General features: G+C 40.8%; 1 protein-coding gene and 1 pseudogene across 9 annotated transcripts in view; one reads left to right on the forward strand and one right to left on the reverse strand.

Moving 5' to 3' along the window:
* The window catches only part of HECTD4 (HECT domain E3 ubiquitin protein ligase 4), a 197,667-nt gene that overhangs the window by 108,784 nt on the left and 70,978 nt on the right, over positions 1-17,905 (reverse strand). For all 9 annotated transcript variants that reach the window (XM_020979892.2, XM_020979896.2, XM_020979895.2 and 6 more), the window contains exons 5-8: positions 17,372-17,480; positions 16,546-16,684; positions 5,606-5,776; positions 3,305-3,497 (exon numbers count right to left, since the gene is read on the reverse strand). In XM_020979892.2, coding sequence (XP_020835551.1) covers positions 3,305-3,497; positions 5,606-5,776; positions 16,546-16,684; positions 17,372-17,480 — 612 coding nt within the window. The remainder of the gene's footprint in view (positions 1-3,304; positions 3,498-5,605; positions 5,777-16,545; positions 16,685-17,371; positions 17,481-17,905) is intronic.
* On the forward strand, positions 6,509-8,151 carry LOC110203395 (ATP synthase F(1) complex subunit alpha, mitochondrial pseudogene; annotated as a pseudogene).

Consider the following 17,905-nt stretch of genomic DNA (forward strand, 5'->3'; position numbering starts at 1 on the left):
ATTTTTTCCTCTTTTTTTGACTCAAAAAAATACTATTTGTTATATGGGATGGTTCTCTGTAAGGGGATGGCTATTAAGGGAAATTGTTGTATTGTAAAAAAAAAAGACATCAATAAATACTTATTTAAAACAAAAACAAAAAAGAAGCTATTGATCTAAAAAATAGGAAACTGGCTGAAGGAAAAGCTTTTGACTCTTAGCTTAAAAGAATCACAATCTTCACAATGTGAAGGCCCAGAAACCACCTCTGCCAGAAAATGCTCAATGTGCCAAACAGTGGGACATGATGACAAAAGATAGCACCTTTTTCAAATATATAAAATCATGCGTAAAACATGATGAGCAGTATTACCTCATAAAATGGCAAAGGGCTGAGGAGGTGAAAAGAAATAGGCACAAAGCTTGGCATAATTTACAATGTAGCAGGATCATCCCAAGAACATATACAGACAAATCTGGAAGGAAGGGAAAATAGGGAAGGAAAAGGAACACATCGCTAGTATTTCTATAATCCACTTTTTATCAAGGATGACAATGGAATCAGAACATTTGGTTTCTCACACTTCAATGCAATATGTAAGTAGAAATTCTAACAAAAAATTGATCAGACCAAACACATGCAGAAGAAACTGACATGGGAAGACATAGGGTTTTGAAAGCACTGAAGGACTGATTCTCAAGATATCTGAAGGAAAGATAGCAAATAGCTATAAAAAATGATAGACAATACTATAACTTTCTTCCAAAGATGATCTAGCCTTCCTTGAAATGGGAAGTTCTAATATTTTTAGGTCTTTTTCCTCTCTCTGATCAATGAAGTTAGAAGTGGTATGAAATCCAAAGTGTCTCAGAGGTAGAAGAGAGCTCAAAAGCCATCTAGCCAAACCTGTCCCTTCAGGAGCCCTCTCCATAGCAGCCTGACAAGTAGTGATTGGGGCTAAGTTTGAAGACATCCAGCAAGTAAGGGAGAACTGCCACTTTCTAAGGCAGGCCATTCCAATTCTACCCTTTTGTCTTCATTTTTACCTTCAGTTAAGAACAAGTCAACCCTGCTTTTACATGACAGCCCTCCTGCCAAAGATATGTAGCCAGTTATCATAACTTTGTCGGGGTGGGGGGAGGTGAGGATCAAACGAGATAATATTTGCAAGAGCTTTGGAAATATTAATCACTTTATAAACACTATTATTATTAGCTATTATTATCTTCATATTAAATGTTCCAGTTCCTTCAACCAACCAAAGAGATAATTCTGTTCAGTGATCTTTGGGTTACCAACATCAACCAAGGCATAAAAATAAGACAAAAGTTCAACAAAGGTTAAGTGTACCACAGTCATGGATAATATCTACAATAAAGTCCAAAAGCAACATTCCCTTTAAACTGGTGAGGTACTCCATATGCTTATTGTGCTGGTTACATTAAATCCACCAGGTACTGCAGGTCTTCCTCAATGAGATCTGTAACCACTCAAAATATACACACTTGACATCTCCAGAGGAAAAAAGAAATGGATGAAGACTGTCCATTGTCCACATTGTGACATGCAGCTGGGCTGGACAGCTCATTGAGCTATTCCACCAATACATTTATCTTGGACTACAAATGGACACTGGACTGGGTCCAGAATTTAACTGGAATAAGAGAGAGGGATGGACTGCCCTTGGAAAATTAGGTTTTGTTTTTGACAGTCCCAAGCTCTTCCCTGATACTTCAACATCAATCTCAATGAGGCTATAACACCAATTGTGAGATAATCACAATTTTGAGAAGAATCCAAATTACAAAGTTCAACATGGAGAGGCAACAAAATTCTGGTCAAATACAATGGTCATTAGTATCAGATTCAACTAATTAATCAACAAGCATATATCAGGCACCTAGTAGGTCAGACACTGTCCTAGGAGCTGGAGATACAAGACACAAGTGAAATGGTCAATGTTGTGCAAAAATGAGTCCACTAATGCCATGAAGGTAGAGTCTAGAATTGGTCCAACTCTTCTGGAAAGCAACTCAAGTGTCCACACCTTCTGACTGTGAGATAAGCCCCATATTTTTGTTGTTGTTCAGTTGTTTTCAATTGTGTCCAACCCTTCATGATCTCATTTGGGGTTTTCATGGCAAATATACTGGAGTGGTTAGTCATTTTTCCTTTTTCACCTCATTTTACAGATGAGGAAACTGAGGGTTTCACACAGCTAATAAGTGTCTGAGGCCAAATCTGAACTCGGGAAGATGAGTCTATGCCCTATGGTGCCACCTAACTGCCCCAAGTCCTACGTATACCACACCAAAATAGATCTACAGAAGCCTTTTGTAGTAGGACTACAAACTAACTAGAAACAAAGCAGAATCCTACTGCCTGAAGAATGTCTAAATAAGGTCTGGCACATGAATGCAACAAACTATGACTATCCTATAAAAAGTGATGAATATGATAAAGACAGACAGGCAGAGGAAGGTTTCCATAAACTAATGCCAAGCGGAGCCAGTAGAGCCAGGAAAACAACACATACATGACTACAACAATGTAAGCCAAGGACCTATAACAACAAAACAGACGAAGCCAAACACTGTGAAATTATTATGACCAAGCTCAGCCCCCAAGAGCGGATAGGAGAGGGCACCTGCCCACCTCCTCCGCAGAGGAGAAGGTCAGATCTTTTCCCTACATTGGTTAGTTCTCTGACCCAGTGACGCTGGCCTCCTTGCCACTCCTCACACATGACACTCCACCTCCTGACAGCACAGTCATGGGTTGTCCCCAATACCTGGAACTCCCCCCCCCATCTCCGGGCTTCCCTGGCTTCCTTCCAGTCTCTGCTACAGTCTCACCTTCTATTAGTCCTCCTCAGTTTCAGTGCCTTCCTTCTACATCTACCCCAATTTGTCCCCTGTCTGTATCTTGTTTGTACATGGTCATCTCCATGTTGTCTCCCCCATTAGACTGGGAGTTGCTTGAGAGCAGGGACATTTTCTTGCCTTTCTTTGTATCCCTAGCATTCACTAGGATGTGCCTGGAACAAAGCAGGAACTTAATGAATGCTTGTTGACCGATCGATTGGTTCTGTGGAAGGTGGGAAGGGAAGGAACATACTTGAAAATATAGGAAATGTAAAAACAGCCATCAACAACAAAAAAAAAGTTTTTAAATGAGTCAGTTCCTGCCCTCAGGCAGCTTACATTCTACTGGAAGCTGGTTTAGGTTTTCAGAGCTATAGAAAAATATATTTGAATGGAGACTGATGGGATAAACAAAAGTGCATCACACTGGATAAGTTGATTTGCGAAATGAAGATCATACCTGCTTGGTCTTCCTTCAACGTATTGGAGATGGTGGAGCCAGTGAGGGCTGCCAGCGTTGCTGATGGAGAGGCTCGGTACCGTGAAAGTCTACTCAGAAGCATCTCATTAATGCTTTTGGCAGACTCGCCCTCTTTCCTCATTAGTATTATACGCTCCTGGAGAGGGCTGGCTATAAACATACCATTTTCAACCTATTTAAAAGAAGAATGCCCTTAGATAATGTTCAAAATAACATTTTTAGCTCATCTCAATTTATTTATCAAGATATCTTCTTCCATTTGATAACTCAGTACAGTCTGGTTGCCACAAAAGCAGTTATTTCTGAACATGGGACTTGAAATACTTAAATATTGCTCTTACAAAAAAACATCATGAAAACCTAAAGGCTCAATATAAACTTTAAAGAAACATGACATGAAACATCGAGAATTTTCCTTTTGTACTTTGATACAAAGTGATTCTAGATTACACATTTAATAAGTGAAGATCAATCAGTTCTACTGGAAAGCTGTTGATAAAAATTTTACATAAAGTGTCGATAAGTAGTGCCTTCTAATGAAAATAATCCAATCCCAGAAAGAGCAACTAAAAGGTCCCAGAGATAAATAACAGCACAAATAAAGAGCAGCAAGGGATCAAATATGTATGCTTGTATAGGTTGGGAGGGAGACTTGGGGGTAGGGGAGGAAGAGGAAGGAAAACTATCACTCCTTAAATGTGGCTATAAAAATACTGTCTCTTCAGGAGGTTCACATACGGCCACTGAGAAGGCTTCATGTCTGTGGATGAAAGCTGTCCTCTTCAACTTCCAGAACAGCTTCATGGACATACATGAAACTGTGGGGAAGGATAGGAACTCCTATGATTAGGTGTTCCGGATTAGCCAGCACGATCAGACAAATGAAATCTGGCAATCAACAGGGTAAAGAGACTTCACAATTAGATAGACCACACTCATATCCATCAATCCATCCCTCCATCTACCCAGATTTAAGCATATGCAAAAATAAATGGATAAAGGGACATCTTTGAGTCAGAAAGACCTGGGTTTAAGTCCTGTCTCTGAGACGTAATGTCCAGGTGACTGCAGACAAATCATTTAACTTCCCCGTGCCTCATGCACCTAAGATCAAAAGTTACAGACCAGATGCAAAACTGCACTGATGGAGGGAGCTTTGGCACCAACAACTCCCCCCAACATATCCAGAATGATGAGGGACCCCGTCAGACCTGGGGTCCAGTCTTCCTCTACCCTCCTTACTCCCCTTCTCTGTACTCTGCAATCCAGTGGCACTGGCCTCCTTGCTGGTGTTCCTCACGTGCTGCGTCTCCCGGCATTTCCACTGGCCATCCTCCACGTTTATAACGCTCTGCCTCCTGGTTTTCTCCAGATCTCAGCTGATGTTCCACCTTCAGCAAGAACTCTCTCTCTCTCCTCCTTAACTGAAGTAACTCCCCTGAGGTGATCCCCAATTTATCCTGCACAGACCTTGCTTGTACATAGTTGTCTGCATGCCATCTAGCAGAGTAGACTGTGAGCTCCTCTGAGAGCAGCAACTGGCTATTTTTTGCCTTTCTTTGTATTCCCAGTGCTTAGCACAATGCCTGACACATAGCAATGTGATGATTAAAAAGGTGCAAAAGACATAGTTTCTGGGTTTAATCATTTTATTAATAAGGCCAACACATTATAATATCCGGATGGTCATTTGGCCGTCTCTCTTAGACCAAAGCCCCCTAATAGCAATGGGCTCGCAGTTTATATGCCCTTTGAAGAGTAGGTATCTATGAGGAAGACCAATTAACTCTGAATGGGAGGTGGGCTACATTAAAGTGAAGCTCTCGGGGTACGTAACTTAGATCACCCAAATCTTAGTCAGAGACATCAATTACCATGTCACCTCTCAGACAAAAGAGAGGATCCATATTTTCCCAGACCTGTCTGAGTAGACACAATGATCAGGATGCACTCATTAGCCCACATTCAGAATGTCTTTTACTGTCTTTTTAGATCTTGGTCCTGATTCAACAGCTATTAAATATGAAAGAAATCATTTCTCTCAGCAGGTGCTCCATAAATGCTTGCTGACCGCTCCCCTACACACACACACACACACACACACACACACGACACAATGGCTAAACTCTAAACTTTGGCTCATGCGACCAGTATTAATTAGAAAGACTCATAGCAAAGCAGTCATCGCCCACACATTCTGCAGTCTTAGAACATGTATGTTACCAAATTGAAATTGAATACCAATGCAGAATTCTTTACAATGGGAAAGGTTAAACTTACTGTGAGTTCAAAAACATCCATAAAAACAGAGTGTCCTTTTGGTGTTTTTTCATTTAAGCTTGCAGGAGACCAAATCCAATAGAAGTGAGTACCGTCTGCAGAAAGATGCACAGTGCTCACAGTGCTGCCGATAGGAAAGTGGTTTGCTGGCATCGGCACAATCTGACACACCTAGAGTGCAGAAGGGAAAAAAGGTCAAGGTAGCAAGGAGGCAAATTCAGACTCGATGTAAGGGGAAACCTCCTAATGGGACCCACACAAAAACAGAACGATTTGTCTTGGGGGGGGGAAGGAAAAGACTTTCCAGCAAAGGCTTGGATGGCCTCTAGCTGGGCAGGTCCCTTTTTCAGGGAGAGGTTGCGCCAGAGAGCTGCCGAGCTTCCTTTCAACTCTGTCATTCTGTGATTTTGTGATCCTATGACAGAAGGAAATAGAATTAAACGCCGTTCTCCCTGCCAAGTACAATGACCTTTGGACTAGGAAGGACGGAACAAAAATGACTGACATGGAGTTTAAACCAAACATAAAAGAGTAGATAGTAAGAAAACATCTCTTTGCCCTAAATGAGTTCAAGTCACATGATCTGTCTGAACTGCATCCCCAGGTACTGGAAGAAATGGCAGATGGCGAATATGAAGGTGCTGTCAAGGATCTTTGACAAGATTGTTAAAAGACTGTGGAGAACAGGAAAGATGCTTCAGTACTGGAGAGAGGCAAATATTCCTCTAATTTTCAAAAACGGGAAGAGAAGGGAGCGAACTATAGGCTGGTGAGCTGAAGTTCAATTGTTGACAAAATTCTAGAATGTATTATTAAAGGAATGGTCTGTAAGCATTTAGAAATGAAAGTGCAGTCAACCCAGAGGCAGGGGCCATACAGGAACGCTGATGAGGAGCTGCAAAGATGCTCTCCATAAGAGTAGCCACGGACCTGGCTCATGCCTTCCTCTGGCAAGCCAGACTAGTCTCCAGAAATGCCCTGGGGGCAGCCTTTATTGCAACAAGGAACGTTCATACCTCTAAGGAAGGTACTTCCAAGCTAGTTTCTCAACTTGAATCACATCTTCTGGAAAGTAAAACCTCTGCTGACCTTAAAGAATCTGGGAGTGTCCTTACTATTGGTGATGGTATTGCCCATGTACACGGACTAAGGAATGTTCAAGCAGAAGAAATGGTGGGATTTTCTTCAGGTATAAAAGGTATGTCCCTCAACCTGGAACCGGACAATGTTGGTATTGTTGTATTTGGAAATGACAAACTCATTGAGGAAGGAGATACTGTGAAGAGGACGGGAGCCATTGTAGATGTTCCAGTTGGTGAGGAGTTGTTGGGCCGTGTAATAGATGCTCTGGGCAATCCCATTGATGGAAAAGGTCCAACGAAAGCCAAGAAACGTAGAAGAGTGGGTCCGAAAGCTCCTGGAATCATTCCCAGAATCTCCGTGTCTGAGCCTATGCAAACCGGCATTAAGGCCGTGGACAGCTTGGTACCAATTGGCCGTGGTCAGCGGGAGCTGATTATTGGCGATAGACAGACTGGCAAAACTTCGCTATTGCAACAATTATTAACCAGAAACGCTTTAATGATGAAACTGATGAAAAGAAGAAGTTCTATCGTATCTATGTTGCTATTGGTCAAAAAAGATCCACTGTTGCCCAACTGGTGCAAAGACTTTCAGATGCAGGTGCCATGAAGTACACCACTGTGGTTTCAGCCACTGCTTCTGAAGCCGCCCCACTTCAGTACCTGGCACCTTATTCTGGCTGCTCAATGGGAGAATATTTCCGGGACAGTGGTAAGCATGCCCTAATAATCTATGATGACTTATCCAAGCAGGCAGTTGCCTACCGTCAGATGTCTCTGCCACTCCGTGGCCCACCTGGTCGTGAAGCTTACCCTGGTGATGTCTTCTACCTACACTCCCGTTTGCTAGAGAGATCAGCCAAAATGAACAACATTTGTGGTGGTGGCTCCTTAACTGCCTTACCAGTCATTGAAACACAAGCCGGCGGCGTATCTGCTTACATTCCAACCAACGTCATCTCTATCACTGATGGACAGATCTTTTTGGAAACAGAATTGTTCTACAAAGGTATCCGCCCTGCCATTAATGTTGGTCTGTCTGTGTCCCGGGTGGGGTCTGCTGCTCAAACCAAGGCCATGAAGCAGGTGGCAAGTACAATGAAACTAGAGTTGGCTCAGTACCGTGAAGTGGCTGCTTTTGCTCAGTTTGGTACTGATCTAGACCCTGCCACTCAACAACTACTGAATCGTGGTATACGTCTAACGGAGTTGCTAAAGCAAGGCCAATACGCTCCCATGGCAATTGAAGAACAGGTGGTAGTCATCTATGCTGGTGTAAAAGGGTATCTTGACAAAATGGATCCCACTAATATCACCAAGTTTGACTGTACTTTTTTAGCTCATATAATCGAACACCACAAGGCCTTCTTGAATACAATCAAGGGTGATGGAATGATCTCAGATGAATCAGAGAAGTTGTTGAAAAAAGTTGTCAAAAACTTCTTGGCTAAATTTAAAGGTTAAACTCCCAAAGATGTGCACAACATATCAATTTGGTTCTATGTTTCTTTTACTGATTCAGTCCCATTCAATATAGGACTTTAATTATGCCCTCATGCACCCAATATACAGAAATCCAACGTGAAGGCAATTTTTTAGAAATAAGAGATCATTAAGAGCCAGCAGAGTTTCATGAAAAACAGGTAACAGCAGACTAGCCTCTTTTTTGAAATGGTTAGAAAACTGATTGGTCATGAACAAGGTACACCTACAGCATCAATAAACATTTGATAAAACACCTCATGTTATGCTTGTTGGCGAGAGAGAGATGTGGACTAGAAGACAGTGCGGTGACATTGGTTTAAGGCTGGAAGAACAACAAGATCTAAGGGATCATCTAAATGGGTTGATATAAACTTGGAGACAGGTCTCTAAGGACTTATCCTGGGATCTGTGCTGTTCAACATTCTTATCAATGATCTGAAAACACAAATGGCATGCTTATTAAGTATGCAGACCAATCAACAAGCATTTACTCAGCTTGTAGTATATCAAGAATTGATACACTGGAGAATTTTTTAAAAAAGGAAACAATCACTTTTCTCAAACAGCTTATTCTATTGGAGTTGAATGAATGATATGAAGCCAGGAGGAATAGCCAATATGAGGTATGACAGAGGTAAGATCCCAAAAAATCATGACAACTAGAAAAATGGGGCTGCAGCTATAAGATGAAATGCAACAGGAATTAATACAACGCTTTTTGTTCGGATTCAAAAAGTGGGAGAGGCAGGGCTCAGTAAAACTTTATGTGAAAAATATGAAGGTTTTAATAACCTGCAAGTTGACTGTGAATCAATGCTGTGATAAGTGAAGGTGAGGAGTACCTGGGATGGATGATTGCAATAGGGTGGGAGCTAAAGTCCAGGTGAAAGAACTTAGGGTATTTTGCTTGGAAAAAAACCCTTAGGGAGGACAAATGAGGTGTCTTCAAGTAAGGGAACAGCTGTGAGTGGAAGACAGATTAGACTTGTCCTGGTTGGTCCCAGAGGACAGAATGAGGAGCAATGTGTAGAAGGTACAGTCAGACAAATTTAATCTCAAATTAAATTTAATACAGGGAGATAATCTCCCAACAATTAAGAGCTATGCAAAAGTAGAATAGGCGGCTTTGGGAGGAAATTCTACCACTAAGAAGGTCTTCAAATTGAGGTCGAATAGTCACTTGTTGGGGATATCATGTTCTTGGATCAGATGCCTGATTAGGCACAGTTTAAATAGCTAAATCCTGTGAAGTTACTGAAGGAAACTAAGAAAAATCCATCAGAAAGAAAGAAAGAACCAGGAAAGACCAGAATCATGGAAGCCAAGGGAAGAGAGAATACCAAAAAGAAGAGGCTATTCAAGGTCAAATGCTGTGAAAAGGTCAGGGAGGATGAGGCCTGAGAAAGCACCAATGCGTTTGCCAATTAAGAGGTCGCTGGTAAACTTATTAAGAGAGCAGTAGAGTATAGGGAAGACAGATCAGATTGCAGCATGCTGGGGGGAATGTAAAGAAGTAGAAACTACAAAAATAGAATGCTCCTTCTAGAAGTTTAGCAGTGAAAGGTGAGAGAAAGATCCAATAATCATTTGGAGGCAGGGGTAGGGGGTTGGGGAGGGGGTGTTGGTGGGATATCAGAACAAAGGGAAGGTTTCTTTAGGATCTCTTTAAGTATGTCTTTAGTATTTCTTTAAGTAAATGAGGAGGTGCCAGGAGAAAAGAAAAGACTAAATAAGGCCAAGAGAAGGAATAATAGATTCTCAAAGTTGCAGGGTCTGAAATCAAGGGCTAGGCTTAGCAAAGTGGACAGCTATCTCATCCATCAAGATGAAAGTAAGAGGGAGAAGATGGGTAAAGACTGAGATAGGCTGTGAGGTGTGGACAAGGAGAGAGGAAGTTGTGGGTAGTCCCAGTCTATCCAGTGAAGTAGGAAGTGAGGTCTCCTATTAGTGAAGAACTAGGTAGTAAAGAAAAAAAAAAGGAGTTTGGAAAAGTTGCTATGACAGATGTCACAGCTTACCCTGCTAAACTAATTCACAAAATTGCTTTTAATGCATTTATGTATTCAGGAATCTCATAGCTCTGCTTCACTGAATGATTACAGAAACTGCATGGATTTAAAATGGTAGGAATTAATAGATGTTTATTGACTGACTCAGATGTCAAGACAAATGCCATGTTTGCATGCTCCAAGACTGCTTAGCATTTTTTTTACCTTGGAGCTTTCAGAACTCTGTTCCTAATAACTAAAATAATAATGAATATAATAGTGAATTTCACCTAGCTGCTTTAGGTCTCAGAAATAAAATGAAGATGGTCTTTCCAGAAGCAGCAATGGACAAAGCTGGTAAAGTCAGTAAAAGAGAATCTGAAGTAAATCTGAGTCTATCAAATTCAGAGGAAGCTAACCTCTCCCTTTAAGTGCCAATTAAGAAGGTAAGGAATCATTTACAGGAACCTCCCTAGTTTCCAGAATTTAATCAATAAAATAAAAAAGGGAATTTTTTGGAATAAGAATGCTAGTTCTTAAAAGCTAAAGGCATGTGATATCTATGAAAGCACTATAGGAAAACTCACTAAGAGGCATTTTCATGCAAACAGGACTTTCAAAAGACTTATACCTTCATTAAATGCTTTCATGATGCCAACATATAGATAAAATTCCAACTGGCCATTGCTAAAAGTACACTGGTGTTCAGGGATGGGAAAAACACAAAAGGGAAAATACATTTCGAGACTGTGGAGAGAGGCCAGCAAGGCAAACAACTGCCAAACAGACTTATCCTTTTATTCTTTTTTTTTTTTTTTTGGCTAGGCAGTGGGGTTAAGTGACTTGCCCAGGTCACACAGCTACTAAGTGTTATGTGTTTGAGGCCATATTTGAACTCAGGTCCTCCTGACTCCAGGGCCACTGCTCTATCCACTGTGCCACCTAGCTGCCCTATTCCTTTATTCTTTAAAGAAACTTTTTAAAACACTAGAGAACCAGGAAGCTGTTCCTTAGAATAATCAATCTGTATTATAATTGCTTCCATCTCCAATAAAGCATGGGGAGAGCAGATCTCCAGGGGGGAAATCACTGCTACCATAACACTCAGAATAAAGACAATTTGACTGAAGAATACTGGAAACAGATGAAACATCAAATTCAATTCCTAGGTGTCAGCAGTTTAAGGTCACGTGCGGTTAGCAACTACAGAAATCAGAGCTCCATCTTAATGCTGTTTTATCCCACAAAGATAGCTTACAATAACAGAATTGGTAAATGACTTCAATTCCAAAATACAGTCAGTGAAATATTATGTCCCTCAGCTAACTTTCCTATCTTAATTTTTAAATTATAGTTATTAAAAAGAAAAAGGAAATGGTTGTTGGTTTTATCAGTTAATAGGGCCAAGGTCTTTTGTATTTTTGGCACAGTAATTATGGAAAGCACTCTGTTGGTCAGTCAATGAGCATTTGACCACAGGCACTGTGCCAAGTTCTGGAGATACAAAGTAAGGCAAAAACAGTCCTTGCCCTAGAAGCTGACATCATGGTTGGGGAGACATGTGAACAGCTGGGAACATACAAAATACACAGAGGAGACAGAAGGCAATATGACAGGGGAAGGCACCAGCAGCTGGGAGGACTGGGAAAGGACTCCTAAAGAAGGTGGGACTTGTCTTAAGGAAGTCAAGAAAACCAGGAAGTAGAGATGACAGGCATGGCTTTCCAGGTCTGAGGGAAAGCCACTGCAAAGGCACAGATAGGAGAGGGGGTATTGTGCTCAAGGAAGTTCATAGGGAAGTATGGCTGGAGGGGAGCAAAGTGTAATAAAGGCCAAATAGAGAACTTTGTATCCAATCTGGGAGGTAAGAGAGAGCCAAGTGGGAGAACTGAGCGTGCGGATGGAGATGGGGGAGTGTGACATGGTCTGACTTGCACTGTAGGAAAACCACTTGGGCAGCTGAGAGGAAGATAGATGAGAGAAGAGAGAGATTTGAGGCAGGGAGACCAGTCAGGAGGCTATTGTGATGATCCAGGCGAGAGCTAAAAATGAGGGACTGAAATAGCATTGTGGTTATGTAAGTGGACAGAGGAAGATGTACACAGGAAGTGTTATAAAGGTAGAAACAAGATCTGGCAGAGGACTGGACAGGTGGAGAGATAAGAGTAAAAGAGACAAGATGACACTAAAATTACCTGGGCGATGAGGAATAGTGGTACCCTAAAAAAGCAACAGGGAAGTTTGATTTGGAAACGTTGAGTTTGATATGCCTGTGAGCCATCTAATTCTTAATGTCCAAGAGGCAGTTAGAGATGCAAGACTGCAGGTCAGGAGAGACTAGGGTGGTATATAAATATCCGGGAATCAGCAGCACAGAGATAAGGGCCTGGGGAACTCTTGAGCCATGGGAGCTGATGAGATCACCAAGTGAGAGAGGATAAAGCAAAGAAAGAAGGTGGCTCAGGACAAAGCTTTCGGGGATACCCATGATATTGTGTGTGGGTGGGTGGGTGGGTGTGGGGGGGGTGTGTGTGTGTGTGTATGAGAGAGTGAGAGAGTGAGTGAGAGAGAGAGAGAGAGAGAGAGAGAGAGAGAGAGAGAGAGAGAGAAGGATGAAAAAGCAAAGGAGAAAGAGAAAGGGCAGTGAGATGGGTATGAGGAAAACTAGGAGAGAGCAGTATCATAAAAACTCTGACCCAGAGCAGCTCAGAGAAGAAGGTGATCCATAAGGTCAAAGGAGGCAAAGAGGTCAAGAAGTATGAGGATTGAGAAAAGGCCATTAGATTTGGCAATTAAGAGATCAATGAATAACTTTGAAGAGGGCGATTTCAGTTTAGAATGATAAAACAAAATACTCTTTGATCCAATAATCCTATCACTGGGAAAAACCTTATGGATGTTATTAAGGGGGGGGGAGCTTATCTGTACAGAGATATTTATACCTGTAATATTTATAATGGGAAACCACTTAAATGTCTAATGGTTAGGGACTGGCTAAACAAACTGCCACATCAATGCAATACAATACTATGCTGTCTTTAAAAGTGACAAACATGACAATTACAGAGAAATATGGAAAGTCATATGAAATAATGGGAAGCAATGAAAGAAAAACTAGAAAAATAACTGATGTGGACTAAGACTATTAGAAATACATTGGGGGGGGCAGAGCCAAGATGGCGGAGTGAAAGCAGTGACTTGCTTGAGCTCTCCCCCAAATCCCTCCAAATACTCATAAAAAATGGCTCTAAACAAATTCTGAAGCAGCAGAACCCACAAAAAGACAGAGTGAAACAAATTTCCAGCCCAAGACAACCTGGATGATTGATCAGAAAGGTGTATCGAGCCGGGCTAGGAGCGCAGCGCAGCGCGGGCGCGCAGGCCGCAGCAAACCTGGAGCAGGCCTCAGAGGACTGAATCATGGGCAGCTGTGGAGGTTTCCAGACTCCTCAATCCACGAATGCCAAAGACAACTTAGAAGGTCAGTGGGAAAAGTCTGTTTCTGTCGGTGGTCAGAGAGGAAGGTGGGGTTTCAGCTCCATTCCCCAAGAGCGTGGCCCTGGGCGGGGCAGCTGCTTCCCGAGCTCCTGGCCCACAGACTGAGGGGGATTCCAGTGGCTGATCAGAGAGGGACTGCAGGGATCTCTTTGCCAGTGCTGAGGCAGGAATCTCTTGCTTTGCCCATGTGTGGATCTGGGTCACAGCTCTGGGCAGAGGTGCTGGGGTGAGGAGGAGTGCTGGCGTGGTGGAGCTTGTAGTGGCTGTGGAGAGGAACCCCTCCTCACAGTTACAGGACAGAAAGGAATACTTGTGGTCACAGGCCAGGAAAGCAGTAAACACCTCGCCCCTTATCACACCACCTTGGAAGAACTGAAAATTTACAGGTCCCTACAAGTATCTCTGAAAACAGCTACACAAACCCCTGAAGCTTGGGACAGTACACTCTCCACATTGGAAGCAGACTCTTACCTTAACAAAGAGTTTAAAACTCAAGTAATTGGCTGGGATCATGAGCAAGCAGCGCAAAAAGAGTCAGACTATATTATCTTACTTTGGTGACAAAGAAGATCAAAATATACAACCAGAAGAAGACAACAAAATCAAAGCTCCTACATCCAAAGCCTCCAAGAAAAATATGAATCAGTCCCAGGCCTTGGAAAAGCTCAAAAGGGATTTTGAGAAGCAAGTAAGGGAAGCAGAGGGAAAACTGGGAAGAAAAACAAGTCAACAGCTTGCTAAAGGAGACCCGAAAAAATACTGAAGAAAATAACACCTTAAAAAGCAGCCTAACCCAAATGGCAAAAGAGGTCCAAAAAGCCAATGAGGAGAAAAATGCCCTAAAAAGAAAAATTGGCCAAATGGAAAAGGAAGTCCAAAAGATTACTGAAGAAAATACTTCCTTAAAAATTAGAATAGAGCAATTGGAAGACAGTGACTTTATGAGAAATCAAGACACTGTAAAACAAATCCAAAAGAATGAAAAATTAGAAAACAATGTGAAATATCTCATTGGAAAAACAACTGACCTGGAAAATAGATCCAGGAGAGAGAATTTAAAAATTATTGGACTATCTGAAAGCCATGATCAAAAAAAGAGCCTAGACATCATCTTTCAAGAAATTATCAAGGAAAACTGCCCTGATATAGTAGAACCAGAGGGCAAAATAGAAATTGAAAGAATCCACAGATCTCCTCCTGAAAGAGATCCCCAAAGGAAAACTCCTAGGAATATTGTAGCCAAATTCCAGAGTTCCCAGGTCAAGGAGAAAATATTACAAGCTGCCAGAAGGAAACAATTCAAGTACTGTGGAAACACAATCAGGATAACACAAGATTTAGCAGCTTCTACATTAAAGGACGCAGGGCATGGAATATAATATTCCGGAGGGCAAAGGAGATAGGACTACAACCAAGAATCACCTACCCAGCAAAACTGAGTATAATCCTTCAGGGGAAAAAATGATCATTCAGTGAAATAGAGGACTTTCAAGCATTCCTGATGAAAAGACCAGAGCTAAACAGAAAATTTGACTTTCAAATACAGGACTCAGTGGAACATGAAGAGGTAAACAGGAAAGAGAAATCATAAGAGACTTATTAAGATTGAACTGTTTACATTCCTGCATGGAAAGATGATATTTGTAACTCATGAGAACTTTGTCAGTATTAGGGTAGTTGAAGGAAAAAAATTATATGTATGTATGTATGTATGATAGATAGATAGATAGATAGATAGATAGATAGATAGATAGATAGATAGACAGACAGACAGACAGACAGACAGATAGATAGATAGATAGATAGATAGATAGATAGATAGATAGATAGATAGATGGCACAGGGTGAGTTGAAGATTAAGGGTTCATATCTGGAGAATAAAACTGAGGGATGAGAGAGGATGATACTCAGAGAAGAAAGGGAGAGGTAGAATGGGGTAAATTATCTCACAAAAAAAAACAGAAAGAAAAGTCTCTCACAGTGGAGGGGAAACAGGGGAAGGTGAGAGGGAATGAGTGAATCTTATTCTCATAGGATTTGGCTTAAGGAGGGAATAACATACACATTCAATTGGGTATGGAAATCTGTCTTACCCTACAGGAAAAGGGGGAGAAGGGGACAAGAGAGCAGGGGGTGATAGAGAGGAGGGCAGATTGGGAAAGAGGGTAATCAGAAGCAAATACTTCTGAGGAGGGACAGGGTCAAAAGAAAGAATAGATAGAATAAATGGGGAGGGCAGGATAGGATTAAGGGAAATAGAGTTAGTTTTTCACAACATGTCTACTATGGAAGTGTTTTGCATAACTACACATGTATAACCTATATTGAGTTGCTTGCCTTTTCAATGAGGGTAGGTGGGGAGGGAGGAAGGGAGAAAATTTGGAACTCAAAGTTTTAAAAACACATGTTTGTTTTTGTTTTTAAAAAAATGTTTTCACATGCAACTGGGAAATAAGAAATACAGGAAATGGGGTACAGAAGTCTATCCTGCTCTACAGGAAAATAGAAGGGGAAGGGGATAAGAGAAGGGAGGGGGGAGAGGTAGAAGAGAAGACAGACCAGGGGAAGGGGTATTCAGAATGCATGCCATCTTGGGGTGGGGGGAGGGGGGAGAAATTTGGAACTCAAAAACTTGTGGAAGTGAATATTGAAAATTAAAAATAAATAAATTTATATTAAAAAAAAGAAAGAAATACATTTAGACATATGTAACTGGGCAAAGAGATGTGAAGGTAATGAAGAGGAAGAAAATGAGAAGGCATTATTTGTATGTTCAGCTAGGTTTTTATTTGAATATATGTTCAAGTGATATTCCTTATAATGAGAAGTTACATATTTTATAATAACTTTTTTAAACATCCCCCAAAGCACTATTATTTTATTTTACCTGAAGAGTATTCTGGTCAATGACCTGGAAAAGGGAATGAGGTTTATTATCAAAAGAGACAGGCCGATGAAGAAGACTGCCATTGCCGAAAGCAACCCATCCTGGCTCCAGCTCATCATTACGGCAATAAACAAAACCTCTGCAAGAGAACAGTGCGTGCATGTTTAATAAGTTGTGATTACAAAAATTATCAAATACAAGCAGTATTTCTGACTTACTAATACTAACAGCAGTGATTCTTAAAGTATGCAGAATCTCTGAAGTAAAGAGAAATAAATAATATTCATTTTTTTGATGGACAACTTGTATAGCAAACAAAAATTCTGCACAATTAACAACAGATGAAAAAATATCTTTTAAAAAAATCTAAAGAAATCAGTGATAGAATCTCACTTTTTATTTCCATTGCAGGGATTAAAATTTATAGACTGTTAATGGAGAAACACTACTTGTTCAATCTCCAAGCTAAGTGTATGTAAATATTTAACCATAAAATTTTTTTTTATTTAGCAACAAAGAAGTTACTGACATAGTTTCAGAAATATAAACCTGAAGCAGTTTCTGGCTGGAGCACAAGATTCTGTGGCTTCCATACTAGGTCAAAGGTCAAAATCTATCTTTTAAAAACTCAAGACAAGGGAAAGATTAAATGAAAAAGAAAATGGCAGTGAAAGAGGGATTATTTAGTTCTCAATTTAGAAGGGCAATTTTGTTATTAATATAAAGCAAGTTTCTTCAGTCTGACTACCCAAAATTCCCTTTCACGGAGATTTATAAAAAAGGAAATACTCCAACAAAAACATCTAACAAATTTAACACAGCTTACCGTAAAGTACCATGTAATCCAGATCCCAATTTGCTTACTCCTCTACCAACAGAGTTAGTGGTATACAGGTAAAGACCATCTGCTGTAAGGCACCGCCCCAAATCAGCATCTGAAATAAATAAATAAATAATAAAGCAAACAAACAGAGTAAGTAAATAAATGTGTGTCTGTGTGTAGATTTATAATTATTATAATTATGTATATATCTTCACACACATATCTTCTTAAATTCAAGTATCTTAACAGATTAAGAGATTTTAAATTGTGGGCTCCCAAAGACAAAGTCACTCTATGTGAAACACGAGGCTCTGTAGAGAGAACTGGAGCTGATCAGCCTGGAAAGAGAGAACGCTTGGAGAGGTGAGGCGAGGTCGGGAAGAAGGTTCACCGTGACAGCTGTCTTCTTGCATTTAAGGGGGTACTGTGTAGAAACTGAATTAAATTGGCTGTCTTTGGCTTGAAGGAAGAGATGTGGAAGATGCAAAGAGCAAATTTAGGCTTAATGTGAAGAAAATCTCCTAATAATCAGAATGG

This window comes from Phascolarctos cinereus, unplaced genomic scaffold (assembly GCF_003287225.1).
Source record: "Phascolarctos cinereus isolate Bilbo 61053 unplaced genomic scaffold, phaCin_HiC Scaffold_4;HRSCAF=312, whole genome shotgun sequence".
NCBI lineage: Eukaryota > Metazoa > Chordata > Mammalia > Diprotodontia > Phascolarctidae > Phascolarctos > Phascolarctos cinereus.